At 48.6% G+C, this 22,782-nt stretch overlaps 1 protein-coding gene across 4 annotated transcripts in view; it reads left to right on the top strand.

Annotated features, from left to right (window-relative positions):
* The window catches only part of SHISA6 (shisa family member 6), a 292,296-nt gene that overhangs the window by 4,186 nt on the left and 265,328 nt on the right, over positions 1–22,782 (top strand). For all 4 annotated transcript variants that reach the window (XM_036452161.2, XM_036452163.2, XM_036452162.2 and 1 more), the window contains one exon: positions 20,706–20,866. In XM_036452161.2, coding sequence (XP_036308054.1) covers positions 20,706–20,866 — 161 coding nt within the window. The remainder of the gene's footprint in view (positions 1–20,705; positions 20,867–22,782) is intronic.

Below are 22,782 nucleotides of genomic sequence, written 5' to 3'. Positions count from 1 at the left end.
CAGCAGAGGAGATGAGATGTGCCTGTGCTTACATATTTCTTGAAATAGTTCAACAGGGGCATTTGCTTTTTGACAAGGCAAGGAGCTCTTCCCTGTGTGATTCTCTGAAGGTGGGAGCTGGTAGAGCAGGGTCAGGAGTCTGAGTGAGGAGCGCCGAGATCAGCTGCCCGGGGTTTCCGGCCTGCCCATGCCCACGTGCACACACTCCCAAGGCAGGGCTACCTGTCACAGCCTCAGTCCCTTCAGGGAAGAACAGATTCAAACTTTTCTAGAACTGATCAGGCATTGCCATCCTGCTTCCCTGGGAGAAGTCAGTGTCTGTAGGGGAAGCGCTCAGCTCTACTGTGATCCCATCAGATGAGCACAGTCGCCCTGAGAAGGGAGGGGACAGAGACCGGGGAACCCCATGATCTGGACCTGGAGTGCCACCTTGGAGAAACAGGGGGTGCCCACCTTTATCCATTAAAACTTCTTTTCCCACCAGGACCCCCCACCTCACCTTCTTTTCACCCGCCCGGGAGGCTCCAGCTGATTGGCCTCAGGCGCCCACTGATTTTAATGTTTCGGGAGCAGCTTCTGCAGTGCTTGCTGGGGGCTATTTGGGGAGAGGCTGTAGATGTTTTCCAAGGGCTGGGGTTCTGCCCCGGAAGTGCCCCAGGAGACTGGCTCCTTTTTGACATTAATTCCATACCAGCGTCTCACGTTTAAACCTGTTCCTTCCTGCTCACCCTGAGTTGATTCATTAGTGTCTCGGAGATGAGAATCACTGAAGGAGGAACTGTGTGGTTTCTTCATTTCCCCCTCCAAAGGCTAATTAACAGACGGGCTGGGAAACTATTAGGATGCTTTCTATGCTGTTTGTGAAGTCAGAGCTGCCCTGGGTACTCCCACTGCCAGCAGGGGGAGGAGATGGAGGGGATGGAGGGATTTGGGGTGGGGGTGGGGGTAGAGAAGTGCCCTTGGCTGTGGGAAGAAAAAACTGAGGAGGTGTTTTTTAGGCAAAAGGAAAAGTACTTGGAGGTGACCCTTCCAGACATGAAAGGGTCCTTCATCTTCGGGTTCCTCTGCTCATTCCCAGAGGAATCAAGGGAGCACCCCGTCCCTCCGTTCTTCCCGCCGGGAATTCATTACACATCCAGAGCTCTGATTTTCCTCACAGACCACAGGACCGCAGCACCGTGTGCTGACTGATTTAGTGAGTTCTCTCCTCGGGTTCCCGGGCAGTGAATTGTCAGATCACCCAAACACTCCATTTTTTGAAGCACATTAGAATGAATTGATCTTAACAGAGTGGACTTGTTTTTTTTTTGCTTCGAATCTAGCAGTTGGAAGGAAAGAAAAAGAACATCTTGCCTTGGACTGAAGGTCTTAGTCTTGCATGATTTCCATTTTATCTTTGAGTAAAAAAAACAAGTACCCGTTGGGAACGCAGTGAGATTGCGGAATACTTTAAGAAGGCTCACGGAGGAGTGGTCAGGGAAGGACACCAGGAAGATAGGAAAGAGGGAACACAGGAGCAGGAGGAAGGCGGGCAGGTGAGAAGTGGGGGTGCTGCTCAGGTCCCACGCTTGGTTTCGTGCTTGGTGCCCCTCCGCTACCACCTGCAGCCACGTGCACATGTGTTCATGCAACAGATGCACCGTGCTCACTGCTGTGGGCAAGATAGGATTCCAACTGGAAAGTGGATGCTACCTTGGACACTCGGGGCTTTCATTAGTAGGTCAGCCATGTAAATACTTTTCCAAAATTCCTAGACTTGGCAATTCTCCCTGGTACGTGTTACTTGCTGTCTTCATGCCCTCTGCCACCCAACCCAAGCTCAGAGGGTATGCACATTTGACCCTCTTTCCCTGTGGGGGGGACTAAGAACACATACATTTGAAGGAATCTGCTGCTAAGATACCAAGAGTTTTTACCCACAGTTCTAAGCTGCCCCGGCACAGGTCGAGAAAAAGTCCAGTGCATTCTTTTCAATGTGTTTTAATGAGAGGTCAGATTGGCTGTGCAGTGATTCAGATCAATTGTGCAGGAAGCAGTGGTGAAGACAGCTGAAAAAGTGAGCTGATTGAAAGAGGTTAATTCACTGGCCCCAGCCAGCCCAGCCCGTGGGTCCGGAAAGGAAGGGAACTGCACCAAAGGAAGCTTCCTTTTTCTAGTTTCTCTGAGCCATTTCACAGATCTTTTCATCTGAACTCTGAACGCTGGCTCCTTCTCCATGGTGAGTGGGAATCTCCACCACTTGTTGGAACCAGCAGCAGCTGGGGCTATTGGATGTCACCTTATCCCCCCCCCCCCCTTCCCCCCCATCCCTTCCCCACCCCCATTCCTCCACTCCCTGTTCTGGGTCGTGCACCATCAACTTTTGAAATTATGGTGAATTCAAGTGCATCCTGTCTTACAATTTTTGTTATATCTTTTGACAGTACATATCTTGTGGAACCACACAATTGTGGTTTGAACTTAGCTTGTGTAAAAGAGGTCTGAGATGGGTGATGGTTGGGGCTTGGAGGGGGACTCTGACAGACTATACCGGGGACTTGGTTAAATTCATTTTTAAAATGCCTTCTGCTCTAATTGTTTCCCTCTTTTCTCTATCTTGGGAAACTGTAACCCATTATTTTTCCCCGAGTCATGTTTATGACCTCGCATTTTTAGCATCTTCTTTGGCCGAGACTGCAGACAGGGAAGAGGGCTTGGTGGGAGGGTTGAGCAGCAAACCCTCGGAGGGGGTTATTTCAATCCCATCCAGGGCAGTTGCTCACCCTGTATATTATTGGTATTATTCCTCTTATTGTTATTATTGTTATTAGTCTTCTCCTCCTCCTTCTCCTTTATTTTTTTAAATATGTTTTGATTGATTTCAGAGAGGAAAGGAGAGGAAGGAAAGGGAGATAGAAACATCCATGATGAGAGAGAATCATGGATCGGCTGCCTCCTACATGCCCCACACTGGGGATCGAGCCCACAACCCGGGCATGTGCCCTGACTGGGAATCGAACCGTGACCTCCTGGTTCCTAGGTCAACGCTCAACCCCTGAGCCACACCGGCGGGGCTCCTCCTCCTTCTCTACAAGTTAAAGCAGAATGTTCTGCAAAGGCAAAGGAGTATTCTCTCATCCATTACAGAATCATATAATTTTTATTTGCAGGCGAGTCATTTAACATTACTCCCTCATTTTATAAGTGAGACAGCTGAAGTCAGGGAGGAGGGGTTCAGGGCCCAGGAATCCTAGCGAGTGGTGTGGGTGCCGGTCAGAGGACCAGGCATCTGTGGCCTAGGCCAGCATTCCTTCGAGATGCTCCACCTCATTCTGCCCAGTGAGAACCTAGTCTGCTCTACTTTGCACACACATGTCTTAGTCATTGCCGGATAACTTGCAGGCTATGGATGTGAGTGCCAGCTTCCTTCTCTTTCTTCCCTATATTTTTTAGCCTTTCCTCGTTCATTTTTCCCATTCACTAGGATGATTTCCGTTGGTCTTTCCTGCCGTCCCTCCACATATCCTTTGAAAAGGGCAATCCCTTGGTCGAAGCATCAACCTTTAATAAGATCTGAGCAATGCAGACCATTGAAGGAGGAAGATGCAGTGCAAGCCAGAGAGCTGTGAACCTGGTGGCGGGTCACTGAATAAAGCTGTGGGCCGAAATCTTAAATAAAAACTGGGGCTGTGAATGTGTTCACTCTCTCCCAGAGGTGGGCAAGGACGCTGAGACCTACCAATTCCTGACTCTCAGCTTTGCGGACACCCGACGCCTCGAGGCCTGTGTGCCAGTGTGGGTTTGTCCCCCAGGATGGCTCCTGCATGTCCAGGACAGTTCTGGCACATGCGCAGTGCCAGTCCTGCCCTTTCTCAGCTCGGGGCTAGGACAGCACAGGTGACTACAGGTGAGGGATCCAGAGAAGCTTCAGGCAGGCCTGGACGGCTGACTGAGCTGGACATTTGGGTCCAGTCATCACGTGAACTTAATCTCGGTGGCATGCCTTTTGGGGCCTTTGCTGCAGTGTGCCTGAGTCTTCCTGTGAAAGAACGAGACATCGGTATCCTGTTGTGCTGTCCTCCTAGGCAGTCACCCTGGGAGGATACACTGGTTCTTCCCTGAACACACTGCCGCAGTTCCCTTCTTGGAAGTGCTTTCAGAGCCCCTAGAATGTCATGACTCCGTCATGACAGCATACACTGAGTGGCCAGATTATTATGAGCTCTGAATGCATAATAATCTGGCCACTTAGTAAAGAGGCCTGGCACATGAATTCGTGCATGGGTGGGGTTGAGCCAGCCTGGCCAGGTGGAGGGGATATGGGAGGTTGGCCGGCCTGCCTGCTGGTCGAACTCCTGGTCGAGGGGGCAATTTGCATATTAGCCTTTTATTATATTGGATATACACGGAGTGGCCAGATTATTACCCGTTCAGAGATCATCATAATCTGGCCTCTCAGTGTATTTGTATCCTCTCAGGGTAGATTTAATGCGTGTAAGCAGCAACAAGTCATGGGGCTGAGGTGGATGAATGAGATAGGTGATGGGCTGGTTATTCATCAGAAGTAAGTGCCTCCAGGAATGAGACCCACTTTCCTGGGAGCGGCATGAGCTGCCGCCGAAGGCAGGTGCCCAGAAGAGGGGTCCGGCAATGAACAGCAGCCCCGCACATCAGGCTGCGCTCTCCCCTCCCCGATGATCACTTTGAGGGCCACTTCTCCCATGGAGGGACAATTACTGGCCTTAAGAAAATCAACTTCCTGCCGAGTTACTGTGTCAGGGCAGACAGGGGAGAAATTGGGAGAGGGGAAAGAAAGGAGACGCTGTGCAGAACACAGCTCAAAGGGTGGGGGCCTGAAAAGAGAATCTCCCACATTTCTGCTTGAGACGGTAGGCAGAGAGCTCAACGTGAATTCCTAATTTGGTTCTGAGGGCACCGGGACGTGATTTCTTTGGGACCCATGTGGCCATTCTTGGAGCCAGGGCCAGTGGTCTCTGTGCCTTCTCTTCTATCCACCTAAATGTCATCACAACTGCATCTTGGCATCAGATGAGGTCACCACTTGGGACAGACAGCCATCCATGAAGCAAGAATGTTGGCACGCTCAGGAAGATGGGCTTCCAGGGGGCCTTGCCAGCAGATTCCTCATGCGCCCCCATTGTGCCGCCCCTGGCCTTCCCCAAAGTTCATTCTGTGACCAGAATGATGACACCCTGGAGCACAGGTGGGTCCAGGGAGTTTCAGGGCAGGGGACAGGCGCTCAGGTGCAGCAGGTGTTGCCAGTTCTCTTTCCTTTTTGCAGTTGGGAGAGCCGCAGGCTGTGCTGCCATGGGTGCGAGGGCTTTACTTCCTCCCCCCACTCTCCTTCCTGCGGTGCATGCGGGGCTGGGCACTGGCATTGCTCCCACTGCGTGGGCCAGGGCAGAGGCTCTGGCCCTGCTTGGTCCCTGAAGGGCACTCATGGTCACGCTGGGTGGAGTCAGTCCCGCTGTGTGGCTGGGGAGCCCCTTGCCTCCGCTCAAGTGCCAGGGAGGGGGAACCTCTCCCAGGACCTTACAGAACCTTATTCTTCTGCAACCCCCGACAGCCAAAGGCAAGGAGGACCTGAGACCCCAGTTAGATGTGGCCTCAAGCCAAATGCAGGAAACAGCGAGGGAAATGCCTGTAAGAACACGCCATCTCCAGGGCTTCTCCCCCGCCCCCTTCTCCCTGCCCCGCACCCAGCACCTGCTAAGTGCTGGACTCATGGTGTCTCGCTGTGTCCTTCTATCACCCTCTAAGTATAGGTGCTGATTTAACATATGAGGAAGTCAACTTAAACTTCTTAAAGGTCACACCTCAAGTACATTGCTGGGCTCTGCCTCCTTTGGGGGCCAGCAGGGCAGCTGGCTCTCCTCTTCCCCCATGTAAATAGTCAGTGATACTCAGATTACTTGGGAAAGCAAAGATCCACCTGCTGGTGCCCTGGGACAGGTTGTCACCGGAAGGGATGGGGAGATAAATGACCTGCTGATCAGGGGTCCTTTGGGGCTGGTGACCCTCACTTAGCACTGCATGCTGGGTGTGAAGGAGCCCCAGATGGTAAAACAGCTCTTTTTCAAGAAAGGATTACATTGGCTAAGGTAATAAAGGCAATACAAAGAAAATGCAAAAACCAAAACCAGAATGAAAAAAACAAACAAACAAAAAACAGCACGCACCTTAAACACCCTTTCAAAGAATTGAAAGAACCCCAGGACAATTCTGCGTGAGACCCAGCTCCTGAGAGTGATGAGAGAAAAAGCGGTCTGGGGGGCAGGGGGAGGAAAGAATGGACCTTGGGCCGCTCCCAGTTTTGTTACTGAGATGCACAGCTCCCAAACAGCCCCATTTATCACACCTCCCCTCCCTGCCCCATTTATACCAGCTAGCACCGTGCACAAGACACAGGACGCTGGCCAGCTCTCGTCTGCTCCCTGCTCTAGTTCTGTTCTTTCCCTTTCTTAAGGTTCTCTCTGCCCTGCTTCCCAGCTCCTTGCTCCTTCTGTTTCTTGTGCCCTCAAGCCCTCTGACCTGAAAGGCACATGAAAAGGAAGGTGTCCTGGGAAACCCTGAGAGCCCAGGTTTTACTCTCAAGCTCCGTCCTCACGGTCTAAGTGGTGGTGATGACCTTGGTGGTGGTCAGGGGCAGGGCTCAGACTGCCTGGCCTGCAGCTCCAGGGCACTCATCCAGTTGAGGTGGGGGTGGGAACCGTGGCCCTGGCTCCCCCAGGGACATGGCATTCTTTTTTAAAAAATATATATTTTATTGATTTTTTACAGAGAGAAAGAGAGAGAGATAGTTAGAAACATCGATGAGAGAGAATCATTGATCAGCTGCCTCCTGCACACCCCCTACTGGGGATGTGCCCACAACCAAGGTACATGCCCTTGACTGGAATCGAACCTGGGACCTTTCACTCCACAGGCTGATGCTCTATCCACTGAGCCAAACCGGTTTCGGTGGGACATGGCATTCTTGAACAGGGTTTCAGCCCCCACCCTGGCTCATTCCTACTCCCAGTCAGAGGACAGGAGAGCCCTGGGTCCTCCTTGTGGGAGCTGCTGTCCCCTTCTCGAGACTCAGGGAGTCCGAGTCCCGACCAGGCCCCAGTGGCCCAGCCTTGGCCCTGCTCCCTGCTGGTTGGGAGGAGAGTCGCTATTTTCTGCAGCTTCCCAAACGCTCGCTTTATATTTCTTGCTTTTTTGGCATTTGGTCTCGTGTACTGTTCCCATTAGCTCCGGCATTAAAGCCTCATTACTTAGGACATCTGTCCTCTAGACATCTCTGTGGTTCCCTTAGCCAAATGTCTTCTTCTGGGAGGTCTGCCTCCCATCCGTAGCCACCTCTTCGCTCTTCCTTGGGTGTTGCTGCTGCAGCGAGGAGGGACCGGAACTCTGAGAGGGAGTGCCTGGGATAGAGGTGCCTGTTCCTTTTCAATGGCATCGGAGGGTGTGTTCCAGAGCTTTCTGAGGTCCTGGGAATGTATGTGATCTCTAGGCACTGGGCAGGGAGGGGGCTGAACCCCATAACGACAAAGAAGTTGCCAGGAGAGCTTTTCTTCCCCGTCTGGGGGTCGGCCTCAGACCCCATCGGTAGGAACTCTGACTTCTGGCTGCTTTGCTGAGCAGGGCAGGATCATGTTAATCCCCCTCCCCAACACGAGGTCTAGCCCGCTCTCCCAGGACTCCGCATCCCAGGTCCCTGTTGGACTAGCCCTGTGGTCGGCAAACTGTGGCTCGCAAGCCACATGCAGCTTTTTGGCCCCTTGAGTGTGGCTCTTCCACAAAATACCACGGCCTGGGCGAGACTATGTTGAAGAAGTGGCGTTAGAAGAAGTTGAAGTTTAAAAAATTTGGCTCTCAAAAGAAATGCGACTGTTGTCCTGTTGATATTTGGCTCCGTTGACTAATGAGTTTGCCCACCACTGGACTAGCAGTTGGCCCTCCCTGACTTACCCCTGCCTCCTGAGCAATTTGCCTGAACTTCCCTAGGAAGGCTACCCCATTAGCTTGGAAGGCTTTTTATGCTTTGGGAAATCAGACAGCGCTTCTGTGCTCAGAGAAGCAGCAGCCGGCTCTTCCCCATCTCCGTGCCAGCCCCTCCTCCCCCATCCCCAAGCATTTGCAGAGAGGATCTGTCACTTCTCCCTGTCTTTTAAGTCACATCATTAAAATGTTCCTTCTTGTTCCTTTCGGCATCTCTGTCCACCACTGTCTCTCCTTTCTCCATCTGTCCTCCTTTTGATTCCTGCTCACTCCTGTTGGGCTGTGTTCCTTTCCGCTCTCCCTGTGGTCTCCTTCTTGAACTTGTCCTGCTGTAGCCGCATCAACTCGGACACTGCACACGCAAATCTTCTCCAAATTGGACCGGGACAAAGTTGTTTTTCTTTTTTCTGTCAGATAAAAAGCTCTGATGAACGGACTAATAGCTCAGACAGGGCTGCAAAGATTGCGCAGGACAAGAGGCACTGAGCAGAAGGACAGATTGTCTTCAAGCAGGCTCCGCCATGGACAATTGGCCTGCTAATTACGAGTCATTCTTATCTAGTCAGTAAAGCGGCTCTCCAAAGACTCCAAAGATAGGTGTTTTTCTCTCTCTTTTTTTAAAGCCCAGTTTATAATCCTGCAATGGCTCAGGAAGCAGTAAAGATGCATTTACTTAAAGTGTTTTGTAGTTTCCATGTCTGTCTCATTGATTGGGATTAGGCTCCCCCCATTTCTGCTCAGATGGTGATGCTTGACTGTAGGCTGCCTTCAATTCCCTTTTTCATTCCTCCTTAGTCTCCTGCTAATTTTCCCTCTTGTTTCTTTTCTTTTGTATTTCTAAGTTTTTAGAATCCAGAAACCCTCTCCCTTTGGGCATGGTGAATTCTGTTACAGATGATGCCTCAGACCCGGAATGAGGGTATTGCCTCCTTCTCTCCTGCCCCAGGATGACCAGCCCGGTAGGAGAGGTCAGGAACCTGGGGGCAGACTTAGCAACATGTGCCCTGTCTCTGGGGAACAGGGCGACAGTGAGCTCTGTCTTTGCTCTCTCTGTTCTTTCTCATTGGCCTTTGCCGCCTGAGGAGCCTGCTCACACATACAGCTCTGTCTTCAATTCCACCGTTTGGATGGAAAAAACAGGATCGCACCTATTGTGGGACCTGTCTGGATGTATTTCTATAGTCCTGGGTCCCTTAGAGAAAGGACTTGGACCTGTCTCCCTTTGCTTGCTTATGTGGCTCTTGAAGGACACCTAGCGAAGCCCTGTTCTCACATTTGGACTTGTCATCCACCTGTCTTTTCCTCAGAGCATTTGCTGGGGGCTGAATAGGAGGCAGGCTAATTGCACTTCTGTCATGTTCTGTCCCCATGATCTTAGCCCTGCCTTGGTCTGGCAGCCTGGCGGTGGGACGGGGGCTACCCCGTTGTGGAGGCGTGTTCTTTTTTGGTGCATTCTGACCTCGGCATACCTGGGAGGTTCAGGATAAGAGTCTACATCTGAAGATCTACTTTCCAGTCAACAGCCCTGGGGGCGGGAGAAGATGCATTTTCCTTGCACACTCAGTCACAAGAATGCGATCCAGACTCATGACTGGAAGGGACTTAGGAGGTGTTTTAGTGCCTCTCCCTCTGGACACCAGATCCCCCTTCTCACACACTCATGCATCTGGAGTGGGGGATCCCCCAAACCTTGAGGCAGTTTATTCTGTTCTTAGGATGCAATTCTAGTTAGTTTTCATGGGGGGAGCGGGGCAACATTGACTTTGCTGGCATGAGGTCTGTCCAACGAGGCCACCCAGAGGGAATGTATCCTTTTTCCTGTAAGACAACAAGATGTCTTTTGGAATGGCCCCTTCAGTCTTCCTTCTCCTGGGTCAACATCCCTAGTTACAAGTCTGCTTCCCATGAGATATGGTTTTAAGTCTTCGTGTCTGTGCAAAGTTGTCCATACAGAAATGGGGTCATAATTTTACAGGGAAACCCCCAGTGATGTTGCCAACAACAACGTGTGGGTCTCAGTCATTCAAACACAATTTTATCATCTGAAGACTTTTTAGGGGAAATTGGTCAGTCTCCAGCCATCGGCACCAGTCCGTCTTCTTTACCACCATGTCAAGAGGACAAATGGGTTTGCCAATTTTGTTTACTCCTGTATTGACTAGAACAGTACTTGGCACAGGGTAGGTGCTCCATGAATATGCTTGACAATGAGTGACTTAATCAATTAAAGTGGAGAGGATTTTGGGTGGTCTTTTCTCATCCACCTCACCCTTCCAATGGTTACATTGATATGAAGGTACTGTGTTTGGAAATGACAATGGTGTTTATAATTAAAAAAAAAAAAAAAATCCTCCCCCAAGAACATGCTTAGAGAGAGGAAAGAAGAGAGAAACAGAAATATCAATGTGAGAGGGAAATGTCAATTAGTTGCCCTCTGTATGTGTCCCAACCAAAGACCAAACCCACAACCCAGTTATATGCCCTGACTGGGAATTGAACTGGCAACCTTTTGGTGCACAGGACAATGCTCAATCAACTGAGTTACTCAGGTAGGGCTTATCATGTTTTTAAGAAGGAAGGAAGGAAGGAAGGAAGGAAGGAAGGGAGGGAGGGAGGGAGGGAGGGAGGAGGGAGGGAGGGAGGGAGGGAGGGGAGGGGAGGGGAGGGGAGGGGAGGGGAGGGGAGGGGAGGGGAGGGGGAGGGAGGGGAGGGGAGGGGAGGGGAGGGGAGGGGAGGGGAGGGGAGGGGAGGGGAGGGGAGGGGAGGGGAGGGGAGGGAATCAAAGCAGCAGAAATGAGAGGAAAAGAAAAAAGTATGAAAAAGGGAGGTAGGAAGAATGAAGAAAAAAGTAACTGAATCCTTTGCAGAAAATGTTGCCCTGGCCAGTTTGATCCATTTTCCCTTTTATGGACCAATAAAATCCATCCCTTTGCCTTTCCCTGGGACTTCATCTCGAAGCATCCTTGCACACTGCTGAAAGCATGATCTCTGATGGCCTCACAGAAAGAAGCAAACAGACACTCTCTTTGCACTTGGCTCACAAAGTCCAAGTTCATGTTCAGCACAAACTGCCGTATGACCAGATGCAGTTCTGTCTGTGGGCTTGAGTAGAAAATATTGGATGTGGGTGGTCCCTTCCAGCATGTCCCATGGCCACACCTATGCCATGTGTCTCCCAGTCCACACCAAGAGTTTTGCCATCTGGCATCACTGAGTCCTCTAAGACTACCCTCTTCTACAGGTGCTTTGTCATGGCCCTATAGGCTGGGCCTATGTGCACACCGGGAGTTATATTTGGATGTATTTGTTAATCAGTTACTTACATAGTGCTTATTGCTGCCACGTTCTGTTCTAATTGCTCTACAGAAATTAACTCATTTAATCTCCATAATAACGCTGAGAGGTAGACATTATTTTTGGCCTTCTTATTTTGGCCTCATTTTTTTCAATGTAGAAACAGAAGCACAGGGTACTTAGTAGCTAGCTAATGATCTTTGACACTGTATATACCACGTGGTCGTTATTCAGACCTAGGTAGGTAGGCACACTGCCTTCAGAATCCTTGTGTTTAACCACTAGGCTTAACCACCTCATTTTGCCTCACCTATAGATTCAGGTCTGTGCCCAGAGCAAATCAAGGTGACACCAACAGCAACATCAACAGCAGCAGCATCAGGTACATTTATTAACTCATCTATCACTTGTCTGTCCAAGTGCTAGAACAAATCTCGGTAGCATTTTATTTGGAACAAGTGGGAGCTGCATTTGATACATCCACATCTTTAATTCATTCTCAGACAGACAGTCCAAATGTTTCTGAAAAGTCTGGGCTTGTTATTGATGCAACTGAATTTCCCAGTCCTGGATGAATTTTCCCATGATGGAGAAGGCAAGAATAGGGTGTGTGGAGATGATGCTATTTGTGATGCATGGGGCCCCAGAGGACCACATTCCCTCTCTGCCTAGCTCCTGGACTGGCCGGCCATCCTGTGGCGGCCCCGGGAAGGGTGCCCATCAGGATGGAATGACTTCCGGGCTGGCCTGAAACACAAAGCAGGCGCCCGAGTCTTCCCTTCCCTCGCCGAGTTCTGCGATGTGTATTGGCCATGATGAATTCCAATTGTGCCGGGACAGCTCAGACCTGCGGAACTGCTCCATGCAGATGCACACACATTGTTACCACAACAAAGGAGAGCGCCGCAGCCCCTCGGAGCCAGCCTCTCTGTATGAGCAGCGCGGTCTTGTGCACACACAAAGCGGGCAGCTGTGTTTTTCAAGCGGCCTGCGAGAGAACCAGGGATAAGGGGAACTAAATGAATGCATTCTCTTTGGACTGTGTGTATTAAAAATATATTCACTTCTCTGGTCCGGAGTGCATCTTGCAGATATTGAGAGCACCCCGGCTGCCCGGAGGATGAGGATGAGGTTAAAGAGGACAAAGGTCGCTCCTGGGGTGTTAGTGCCACGTGAAAACTCAGTTAGCTGGGATTCACACAACCAAACTTGACTTAACTGAAATAGAATGTCTGCACTCTACTTAAAGAAGTAGCTATCGGGGACTTACTTAAAAGAAAACAAGTCCTTCCACGGTTTGTCTCGCAGTTTTTATATGAATAGCTTCTAGGTTGTCTGCATTTTGCTTGGTTTTCTCTGTGAAGAGAACGAAAGATTAGACCGGTGGCCCACTCACAGAAGGACCTTGCCTTCTTTAAAAAAAAAAAAAAAATCATATCCAGTGTGCTCTACTTAATTTGGCAGGAATGCTTTTAGAATATTCTTCAAAAACAAGAGTGTTCTCATTAGTCCTGAGGAATAAGAACGTGAACCAGAATAGCTTGTTCATCTCTCTGGCCTTCTGTCATGTGTACCCAGCAGCCTAGACTGCTTCCTGCCCCCGAAAAAGAGAGGGTGGAGAACGTGTGTGATTGGGGCTCTAAACTCACCGGCTTGCCTTGCTCTCGGCAGAGGAAAACTTACTGATTACTCGCTGGACTTAGATTCCCCATTCTGCGTTACTTAAATGCCTCAGAAATCCAGGGACTTGGCTGAGGCAGGAAAGTGTATTAATTCAGATGAAAAAACAAAACAAAACACACAAAACACTTATTACCAAATGAACTAAGGATCCCCAGGTTCCTCACTTAATTTGGGAGAACCTAAGTTTTTCCATTTGTTCCCTGAAAATTGTGACAAAATTTTCCAAGGTGTTTTTATGTGGCCCCTTTTTCCACATCTGTTTTTAAACTTGGAAACTCCGTGAAGCCTGGAGAGCAGGATTCCTCACTTGGGTCTTATGCAGAGCAAAGGCCTAGTGAAGTATATGGTTGCTCTACCCTGATTTCATTTGACAGAAATGTTGCCTGGTAAAACAGTGTACAAATTTTCAAAGCTGTTGATGTTGGTGACTCACTGAAGTGAATAGGACTGAGCAGTTGGGAATAGCTGAATTCTGAGTTCTGTCAGGGTAGATATTTCCACTAAAGATCGAACACTCTAAAACCTTGTGTTCAGAGACCATTGCAAGGACATATTAGGTAAAAAAAAAAAACACCCAAAAAACAAAAACCCAAAAACCCAAAAAACAAACAGATGTGATTAAGTGATGGAGGGTTAGAATGATGGATGGATGAATGGATGGATGGAGCATTGGATGGATGAATGAATGGTTGAATGGATAATTCAATGATATAAAGCCAGCCTTTGTAATCTTAACCTGCCCATGTTTGAAATCTAGATTTACCATTTACAAGTTGTGTGACTTTGGGAAAGAAAGCAAATCTCTGAAAATCGTAGTTTTTCTCAGCAGTAAAATGCAGCACCTGCCATATAAGGTTGTTTTGAGGGTTATATAATATGCACGTACAAGTTTCTGGCACATAGTAATTGCTTATTAAATGATAGCTTTTAATTTCCCAAGCAGACAAGAGCATGGAGCAAAGTTATGAGCAGGGCTGTTTATGTTCCTATTGTAAGGGGAATCATTTGCTATTTTAAGAAAGATTTCATGCCTTGAATGCAGGTGCCAGCACATCAGAATGTTGATTGGGCTTGGTCCCTGGTGTCAAGATAACTCAACACCTAGGAAATTCAAACACACTTCCATGGCCTTGGGACCACTGACAATAGTAACCAAGGTTTTAGGCAACTAAATAACTGGTCTTGACCTGAGTCACTCATTTACTATTTGTTTCACCATGCCCGAATGTCAACAGGAATTACTAACTGAGCAGATCTAGCTGGCAAGGCCAAGAGGACACGTTCAGCCTGCGATTCACAGAAAGTGAATTGTCCATAACAGGCAGTCCTAGGAGCAGGACACCCAGACTCAAGTCCCAGGCGCTGGCTTCAAATGTCTGTCCCATCGTGCTCTCATCCTAGGGTTAGTCAGAGCCTCAGTTTGTTGTTGAAAATGGGGGTAATCATAGCTACAAAGGTCACAGGGTTAGGAAGGCATCACCCTACATAGGGAAAGTGACCACTTTTAGAAACTAAATGTTATCCAGCATAAGATGGCATTGCAGTTACGCAGATGGTTAGTAGGCAGCCGTGCTGAAGGACTCGTTTCCCCGGTTTCAATGATCAGAATGACAGTTTTCCCTGCTCAGACCTGCTGCCCAGGTGATCACTCTCCTCGCCTGCCCCGGAGCAAGCCACGGAGTCCACATGCTGGAGGGAGCGGAGGACCATGACAATTATCCAGATGATTCAGGCAAAATGTATTTTTATTTGATATATCCAGATATTGCCATAAAAGTGGCCCTGGGGAAGAGGGAGATTGGAGCAAGCAGGACAATGAGCAAGAGTCTTCAACTTCTTAAATTGGACAGGGCTGTGGTCTGTATGTGAGGTGCTTGGCTGGGAACCTGTCCTCGCATCTCACTTGCCCATCTCTGTCTCTCCCCATCTGATTCTCATTCCTTCTGAATGCCTCTCTCCTTCTGAATCACTTTTTTATCTGAATTTCCCTTTGACTGCTTCTCATTTCCTCTTTCTACCTACTTGTCACTGTCCCTCTGATTCTGTCCCCCTTCTTTCTCTGTCTCCTTGTCTATCTCTCTTTCTCTCATTCCTTTATCCTGAATTCTCTCTCTCTCTGCCTCTGGGTCTCTGATGTGTTCATTCTCTTTCCGTCTTTCCATGTCTTTCCACCTGCTTCCTTTCTCTCTGTCTCTCCTTCTGTCCTGTCTTTCTGCTTGTCACTGACTATCTGTCTCTCTCTCACCTTCGGATCTGAAAACTGCTTCTACTCTTTTACAGAATCTGCTTCCTTGTTCCTCAGTGACCATTTTTTTTTTCCTGCGGTTAGAAAGTAGCTCAGGCCTTAACCCATTTCCTCTGGCGCATCCAAATTAATTAGGTGAGGCTGGGATCACACGTTCAGAATTAGAATAATATTTATCAAGAACCCTGGAGAGAAGGGTATGGAAGATGGAGAGGAATGGGAACAAGGAGGGAGGTCGGAGCTGAGAAGCTGAGGGAGGGCGAGGGGAGGTAAGAAGAGGGAGGGCTGGCAGAGGGGTTGCGCCTAAGGACACAACCTGGGAAAGGATAATCTTGGAGAATGGAGTTCAGGGGTCAGGGAAGCACTCAGGCTGGGGTGGCCACCCTGGGACCCTCAGATAGCCTGGCTCTTCAGAGAACCTTCTCCAGCATGTCCCTTCTCTTTGGTGGTGCTGTCCAGCTCAGCCCCGCCAACTGGGCATTTGAAGAAGATACAGTGCAAGCCATCATCTTCAGGAGACAGGTGACTACCCCAGGTAAAGCTCACTCTCCTGGTGGTCTCCAGGAAGGCATCTTCACTCACCCCTCAGTCTTTGGAGCCCCAGTCCTGCAGAGCCTCTTGGGAGGTGGGCACCGGGAGACTCCCCATCTTGGGAGAGGTGAACTCAGGAATGTCTTCGCTGCCATATCTTCATTTGCCAATGAGCCTCTGAGCAAATCTACTCTGAAATGGCATTTCCACTGTCCATAGGGACACAGGTGAGGCTGGGCTGGAAGTACTACAGCTGGGCTGTGAGTCAGGACCTGAGGATGCACTGCTGGCCCCGACAGACATGGGCCCTCCTCAGGACGTGGTTTCTGTATGCCCAGCTCCACTGTGCCCCAGAGCCTAGCCCAGATCAGATCTTGGTATGGGCTGCTCATTAGATACCTGTGAGACTAGATTGCGTTGAGTCTGAATAAACCCATTTCATCTAGTGCTGTGTAGATGTAAACCAAGGTTTTTTGCCCTGCCATGATGACACTGTGGGCCATACAGTTCTTTGCTCTGGGTGTTCTGTGTGTTGAAGGATGGCTAGCAGCACTCCTGGCCTCTCCCCACCAGATGCCAGTAGCACGTCTCTCCCCAGTGGTGACAACAAAACTGTCTTTGGACGTTGCCATTGTCCATAATCACCTTGGAAAACGACTGATGTGGACTCCGACTTGGCTTACCAAAAGCAGTGACTTAACCATGAGAATCCATACTCCTTCATGGGCACCAGACAGTAGGAGTCCACAAGGCAAAGAAAGAAGGAAAAATAATATAAACCTTTCTTGGTAAATACAGTATAATTTGTCCTTAAACTTTAAAGTCATTTTGATACATTTAGAGTTGTCCAGCTACCTTTCATTACTATCTAATTTTAAAACATTTCACTTTCCCCAGAAGAAACCTTATACCTATTGTCAGTCACTTTTCATTTCCACTCCCCTAGCCCCTGGTCACCACAAATTGACTTTCTACCTCTGTGGATCTGCCTAATCTGGACATTTTATAAAAGTGGAGTCATTCAACATGTGGTTTTTTGTGACTGCTTTCTTGCACTTAGCATGATGCTTTCACAGTTTATTTATGTTGTAGCATGTGTCAGTTCTGCATCGCTTTTTAAGGCTGAATAATTACCATTGTGTGAATACACCACGTTTCGTTTATCTACTCAGCAGTTGAGGTACACTTAGGTTGTTTTCACTTTTTGGCTACCCTATCTAATAAAGAGGGAATATGCTAATTGATCCTCATGCTGTCGCAAAAGATGGCGGCACCCACAGCCAATAAGGAGGGAATATGCTAATTGAATGTCCTGCCCTCAAAGATGGCAGCGCCCACAGCCTATAAGAAATGAAAGTGCTAATTGACTACCATGCCCTCAAACATGGTGGTATCCATAGCCACAAGATGGTGGCACTCACTCCCTTCAGCCCCGCTAGGGCAGCAGGCACACAGCAAGGCTGGTCTCATCCACCTTCAGAGTTTCCCAATCCCCTCAGCGCTCCCCCCCCCCTCCCCCGCTTTCTCCCCTGCCACCCAGGGCTAGCCTGAGACACAGGAAAGTCTCAGTTGGCAGATGCCCAGCTGCCCAGGGCTGCCTGAAGCTCAGGTAACCAGAACTGGCCAAGGCTTCTGCTACCTGCAGTGGTATCCCCTGATCGCCGGGTTGCCTCCCACCCCCAAGGGCTCCTGGACTGTGAGAGGGGGCAGGGCGGGCTGAGGGACTCCCCCTCCAGTGTATGAATTTTCATGCACTGGGCCTCTAATTATTAACAATGCCGTATAAACCTTTATACACAACTTTTATGTGGACATCTGTTTCCATTTCTCTTGAGTACATGCCTAGGAGTGTGATTTGCTGGGCCATATGGTAACTATGCTTAACATTTTGAGGAACTGCTAAACTCTTTACCAAAGGGCCTGCACCAATTTACATTCCTACCAGCAGCTTCAGAAGGCCCTAATTTCTCTACGTCCTCTCCAACATTTGGCTACAGCTGTTTTAGTGGCTCTGAAGGGACACCTCACTGTGGTTTCCATCTCCATTTTCCTGATGACTAATGATGTTGAACTGCTCTCCATGTTTACCTTCTTTAGAGAAATGTCTCTTTATATCCTTTGTCCATTTTTAAACTGGGTTCTTGGTTTTGGATTGCTGAATTTGAAGGATTTTTTATGTAGCCTGGATATGTCTCTTATCAGAAATATGATTGACAAATATTTTTCCCTTCTGTGGATTATCTTTCATTTTATTGAGAATGTCTTCTGATGTAGAGGTTTTTATTTTTATTTTTGTTAATCTTCACCTGAGCATATTTTCCCAGTGATTTTTAGAGAGACTGGAAAGGAGGGAGGAAGGGGGAGAAAGAGAAAGAAAAAGGAAGAAGAGAGAGAGAGAGAGAGAGAGAGAGAGAGAGAGAGAGAGAGAGAGAGAGAGAGAGACCTGTGTGAGAGAGACACATCAGTTGGCTGCCTCCTCCATGAACCTGCACCCCAGGTACATGCCCTTGGCTGAGAATAGAACCCATGACTCTGGTGCTTGGGCTGACGCTCTAAGGCCTGAACCACACCGGTCAGGGTTAGAAAAGTTTTTAATTTTGATGAAGTCCAATGTATCTTTTTTTCTTCTGTTGCTTGTGCTATTGATGTCATATCTAAGAAACCACTGCCAAATGTATGGCACACAGATTTATTTCCATATTTTCTAAGAGTTTACAGTTTTAGCTCTAGTATTTAGACCTATGATCTGTTATGAGTTAATTTTTATATATGGTGTTAATTAAGAGTCCAAGTTTATTCTTTTACCTGCAAATATCTAGTTGTCCAACCACCATTTCTTAAAGAAACTGTTCTTTCCCCATTGAGTTATCTTGAGACCCTTGTTGAAAATCATTTGGGCTCTCAGTTCTATTCCATCGGTCTATATTTCTGCTATAACTTTTAGCTCATTATTTTCTTTCTATGGAAAGGTAGTGGGAAGGTGAGGTTGATCAACAGCAGGATGAAGGAATCTGGTAACTTGCACATGTGTGTGGCTTAAAAAACAAAACAAAATATTTATCACATTTTGAAATTAGAAGGCATGTTAGAGATCCTACTTCTGTAAACCCTTGTTTTGCTAATAGGGGGGAAATATTACTTTTAAATTTTATTTATTTATTTATTTATTTATCTATTTATTTATTTTTGGGTTGGCATTGGTTAATAAAATTAGAGAGATTTGATGTGTAGAATTCTGTAATACGTCATCTACATATTGTATTATGTGTCTACCACCTCAAGTCCAGTCTCTTTCCATCCCCATTTATCTTCCTTATATTCCCACATCTTCTACTTCCTCCCCTAACTCCTTCCCCTTAGGTCATCAGCATGCACTTTTCTGTCTCTATGAGTTGTTGTTTTTTGTTGTTATTGTTTTGCCTAATCCCTTCACCTTTTCCACCCAGCCTCACAGCCCCCCTTCCCTCTGATAGCTGTCAGTCTGTTTGTTCTCTATACATTGCAATGCTAGAGATGAACAGATCTTCCCAAAGGCTCACAGCTCATCAGTGGCAGAGTTGGGATTAGAACTCAAATCTCTTGAACTATCAAGGCAATTTTTCCCTTATTCCCAGGCCCTGAATCTCAGGTCTGCCTGAACCTCCTTTACCAAGCTAGTGAGCTTGTGTGTCCTCCCTCACTGCTGGGTCCCCTGCAGTGAGTGTGTATGTGGGGTGGCGTGTGCCTGCCTTCCTTTCCCACTGGAGGAAAGAAAGCGGCGAGGCGAGGGGAAAGCAGTTGGAAAATTGGAAATTGCTGTGTAAATGCCACCGAATGATAAGATTGCCGGTTTGATGCTCTTCTCCCAGGAAGGGTCAGCGTGTCAGAGGCAGCAGAATGGAAGGAAGCAAACCGCTCTCAGACGTGCTTTTAAACTGCCATGGTTGTCACTCCCCAAGGGGACAGAGTGTGGGAGCTGCCTGGGGCCGGGCTGGGCTGGCTGTGTCGCCTCGCCTCACACCGCAGGGACACCCAGAGTAGATGGAAGAGCTCTTGCCCAGCTTATGCAAGACAGGGGTTCCCTCAGACCAGGGGACCTGGCCCCAGTGGGACAATATCCAAATGGTGGACCCTTGATGCTGTCCACACTCACCCTTGTCTCTCCATAGTACCCCTGTGTGTCTCTGTTTTCAGTCCGCACTGCCTATCTCCTATGTCACACTCCAGAGTGAGTGCTGTTTGAAACCAGGCTGTGGGGTGATTTCCCCTGAGTTGTGAGCCCTCCTAGGGCCGGGGCTGGGTCCTGTTTGCCTCTGTCTCTGCAGGGCCAGATGAGGGCTGAGTGCTCAGTGAATGTGGGTTTGGATGATGAGGCTCCGTGTGGAGTGAATCTATGAGGGAAGCTTCTCGTGGGTCGCTGGCCTCTTGCAGAAGGAGCGGCCTCTGCAGCACCAGCAGCCGCTCCCCACGTCTCTCCTTCCTGCGCATCTCCCTCCCTGCACCGGCAATGGCTCTCCCCTTCAGGCTCCAGTTGTGTTCCTTCTGTACCACCCATGTGTTCCCATACCTTTTCATCTGTACATCCTGTCATGGCAGCTAAATCATACATTTCTTTGGGTCACCAGAATAGAGCACATGCTACTGGGTGCGTGTTTTTCAATAGGGAAGTGTTCAGTCTGATATCAGCAACCTGCTGCTTGAACGTGAGGCCCACGGTGTCAGTCCGGCTGCAGTGACGGCCACTGGCCAGTGGCCCTAGATACAGCGGGAAGTGGGGTAGGGGAAGCCAGTATTTTGAAAGGGCTCAGAGTTCTGGTTGTCCAGCATGGCAACCTCTAGCCTGCATTCCCATTGAGCCCAGCCCCGGGGAAGGCAGAGGCTGTGAGTTGGGTGCCCCGGCCCCTCTCCTCCCGCCTCTGCACGTCAGAGGCCTTCGTGGCTGCACATTTGTCCAGGGAACCTCACTATGTTGTCTCCTCCCGTTTAGGGCTCTGGCTGACATCTTGAGACAACAGGGACCAATCCCCATAGCACACTGTGAAAGAGAAACGATCTCGGCCATCGATACCTCCCCCAAGGAGAGCACGCCGGTCAGATCCACCTCCAAAAACCACTACACCCCTGTGCGCACAGCCAAGCCGCCGCCAGGTAAGTGGGCGCTGAGTGCCGTGGGTCTCTGCTCAGATACTGAGAGGTGTCGGTGATGTCGCTGCTCTCGTGGGGCAGGTCGAGGAGCCCATGCTGTCAGACTGATGGGCAGCTGGGCTTGTGGGAGTCTGGGGACTGCCCCCTGTGGAGGGATTGGTGTGGTGGAGACTCCACCAATGCGTGTCCGCCCAGAGGAGGGCTGTTCATTTAGGGCAGTGGTCGGCAAACTCATTAGTCACCAGAGCCAAATACAGTACAATTATTGAAATTTGTTTTGAGAGTCACATTTTTTAAACTTCAACTTCTTCTAACACCACTTCTTCAAAATAGACTCGCTCAGGCTGTGGTATTTTGTGGAAGAGCCACACTCAAGGGGCCAAAGAGCCGCATGTGGCTCGCAAGCCACAGTTTGCCCACCACGGATTTAGGGCATCTGTGATTTAGAGAGTGGTTGGCAGAAACCCCTTACCTGAAAGGGAGGTTGTGGTGTACGGTCACCCGGTCACCCGCCAGCCCATGTGGGGGGAGGTTTAGGCCAACTGGGATGCGATGTGATAAGAAATTGCTGCAGTCATTGTAAAAACTTCTCAACTGTTAGAATCTCAAAACAAACAAACACAGCAAAACAAACAAACACACAAAAAAACCCCAACACTTCAGGGTAGGGGTTCTGTGTGGGTTGTAGGGTGACGCTTTCCTGTGCTCTGGCGATGGCTGGGTAGATGATGAGTTGCCATGGAATAGCAATACACCGTCTGCTCTTCTGCTCGGTCATCACTGCAACTGTGAGCAGGGCTCACTCCCCTTGTGGTATGAAACAATAAATGAAGCTCAGGGAAATTTTGCGACTTGGACAGGTCACTAAGGTATTAATAATAGGACATCAGTAATGACAGTGATATAACCTCTCATGATTGGATCTTGCTCTGTGCCAAGTGTTTTGCTGAGCATTTTATGTGTTTTTCTTACTTATTCTTTACAGCAATTTTAAAATTATTTATATTGGTCCCATTTCACATGAGGAATAGAATGGTTCAGTATGTTTCCCAGAGACAGGGTTGTTAGAAAGAAACCCGGGTTTCAAACTGGGGCATAAAGGTAACTGTAGTTGGGACTAGAAAATCTTAATATCCTAACCCAGCAGGATCATGAGTCCAAAGCAGGCGTCTTCAAACTACGGCCCGCGGGCCACATGCGGCCTGCAGAGGAGTCTGATCCGGCCCGCCAGGTTTTTTGGGCAGTGAGCGCAGCCGAGGTGCTACAGTAGGAATTAGTAGTTCATATAGTCCGGCCCTCCAGCTCTCTGAGGGACCGTGATCTGGCCCCCACTTTAAAAAGTTTGAGGACCCCTGGTCCAAAGAGTCTGAGTGGACAGTCTCCTTACAAGGGGAAGTAGTTTCTCATTATGAGCTCTAACAGACAGCCAAGTACTGACCCCAGTCTGTGACGGGGCTTCCACTTTGATATTTGGGTCTGAAATCTTCACATCCATCTCCCTTTTCAAAGGATAGGCTGCATATAGTGTGGACTAAACCTGCAATTAGGATAGACACAGCTCAGTGGAGTGGGTGTGCTGCAGATTCAAAATTATAGTTAATATGCCACTGGGATCAAATTTATTTTCCATTCATTCTTGAATTTTCTTAAATTTACTAAACCAGAAACCACATAATTGTATTTAATAGCATTAAATCTTTAGAGAATCTTGATTAAAGTTAAGGACATTCTCCTTAGAAAATATACATATATGTGAATATCCGTATTCACCCCACATTTTGCATAGGATTTAAGGGAATTTATGGACCTTTCCAAAGTTAGAGATCCCTGATTTCACGTTAAAGATGAGAGATCCACCTTTGCAAAAAGTCTAAGATGCATTTTTAGCCTTGATGTCATTGATGCTTAAAATGTAAGCA

This window comes from Pipistrellus kuhlii, unplaced genomic scaffold (genome assembly GCF_014108245.1).
Source record: "Pipistrellus kuhlii isolate mPipKuh1 unplaced genomic scaffold, mPipKuh1.p scaffold_m20_p_23, whole genome shotgun sequence".
In the NCBI taxonomy this organism is placed as follows: domain Eukaryota; kingdom Metazoa; phylum Chordata; class Mammalia; order Chiroptera; family Vespertilionidae; genus Pipistrellus; species Pipistrellus kuhlii.
The sequence above is the reverse complement of the archived record's forward strand: the minus strand, read 5'-3'. Positions and strand labels throughout refer to the sequence as shown.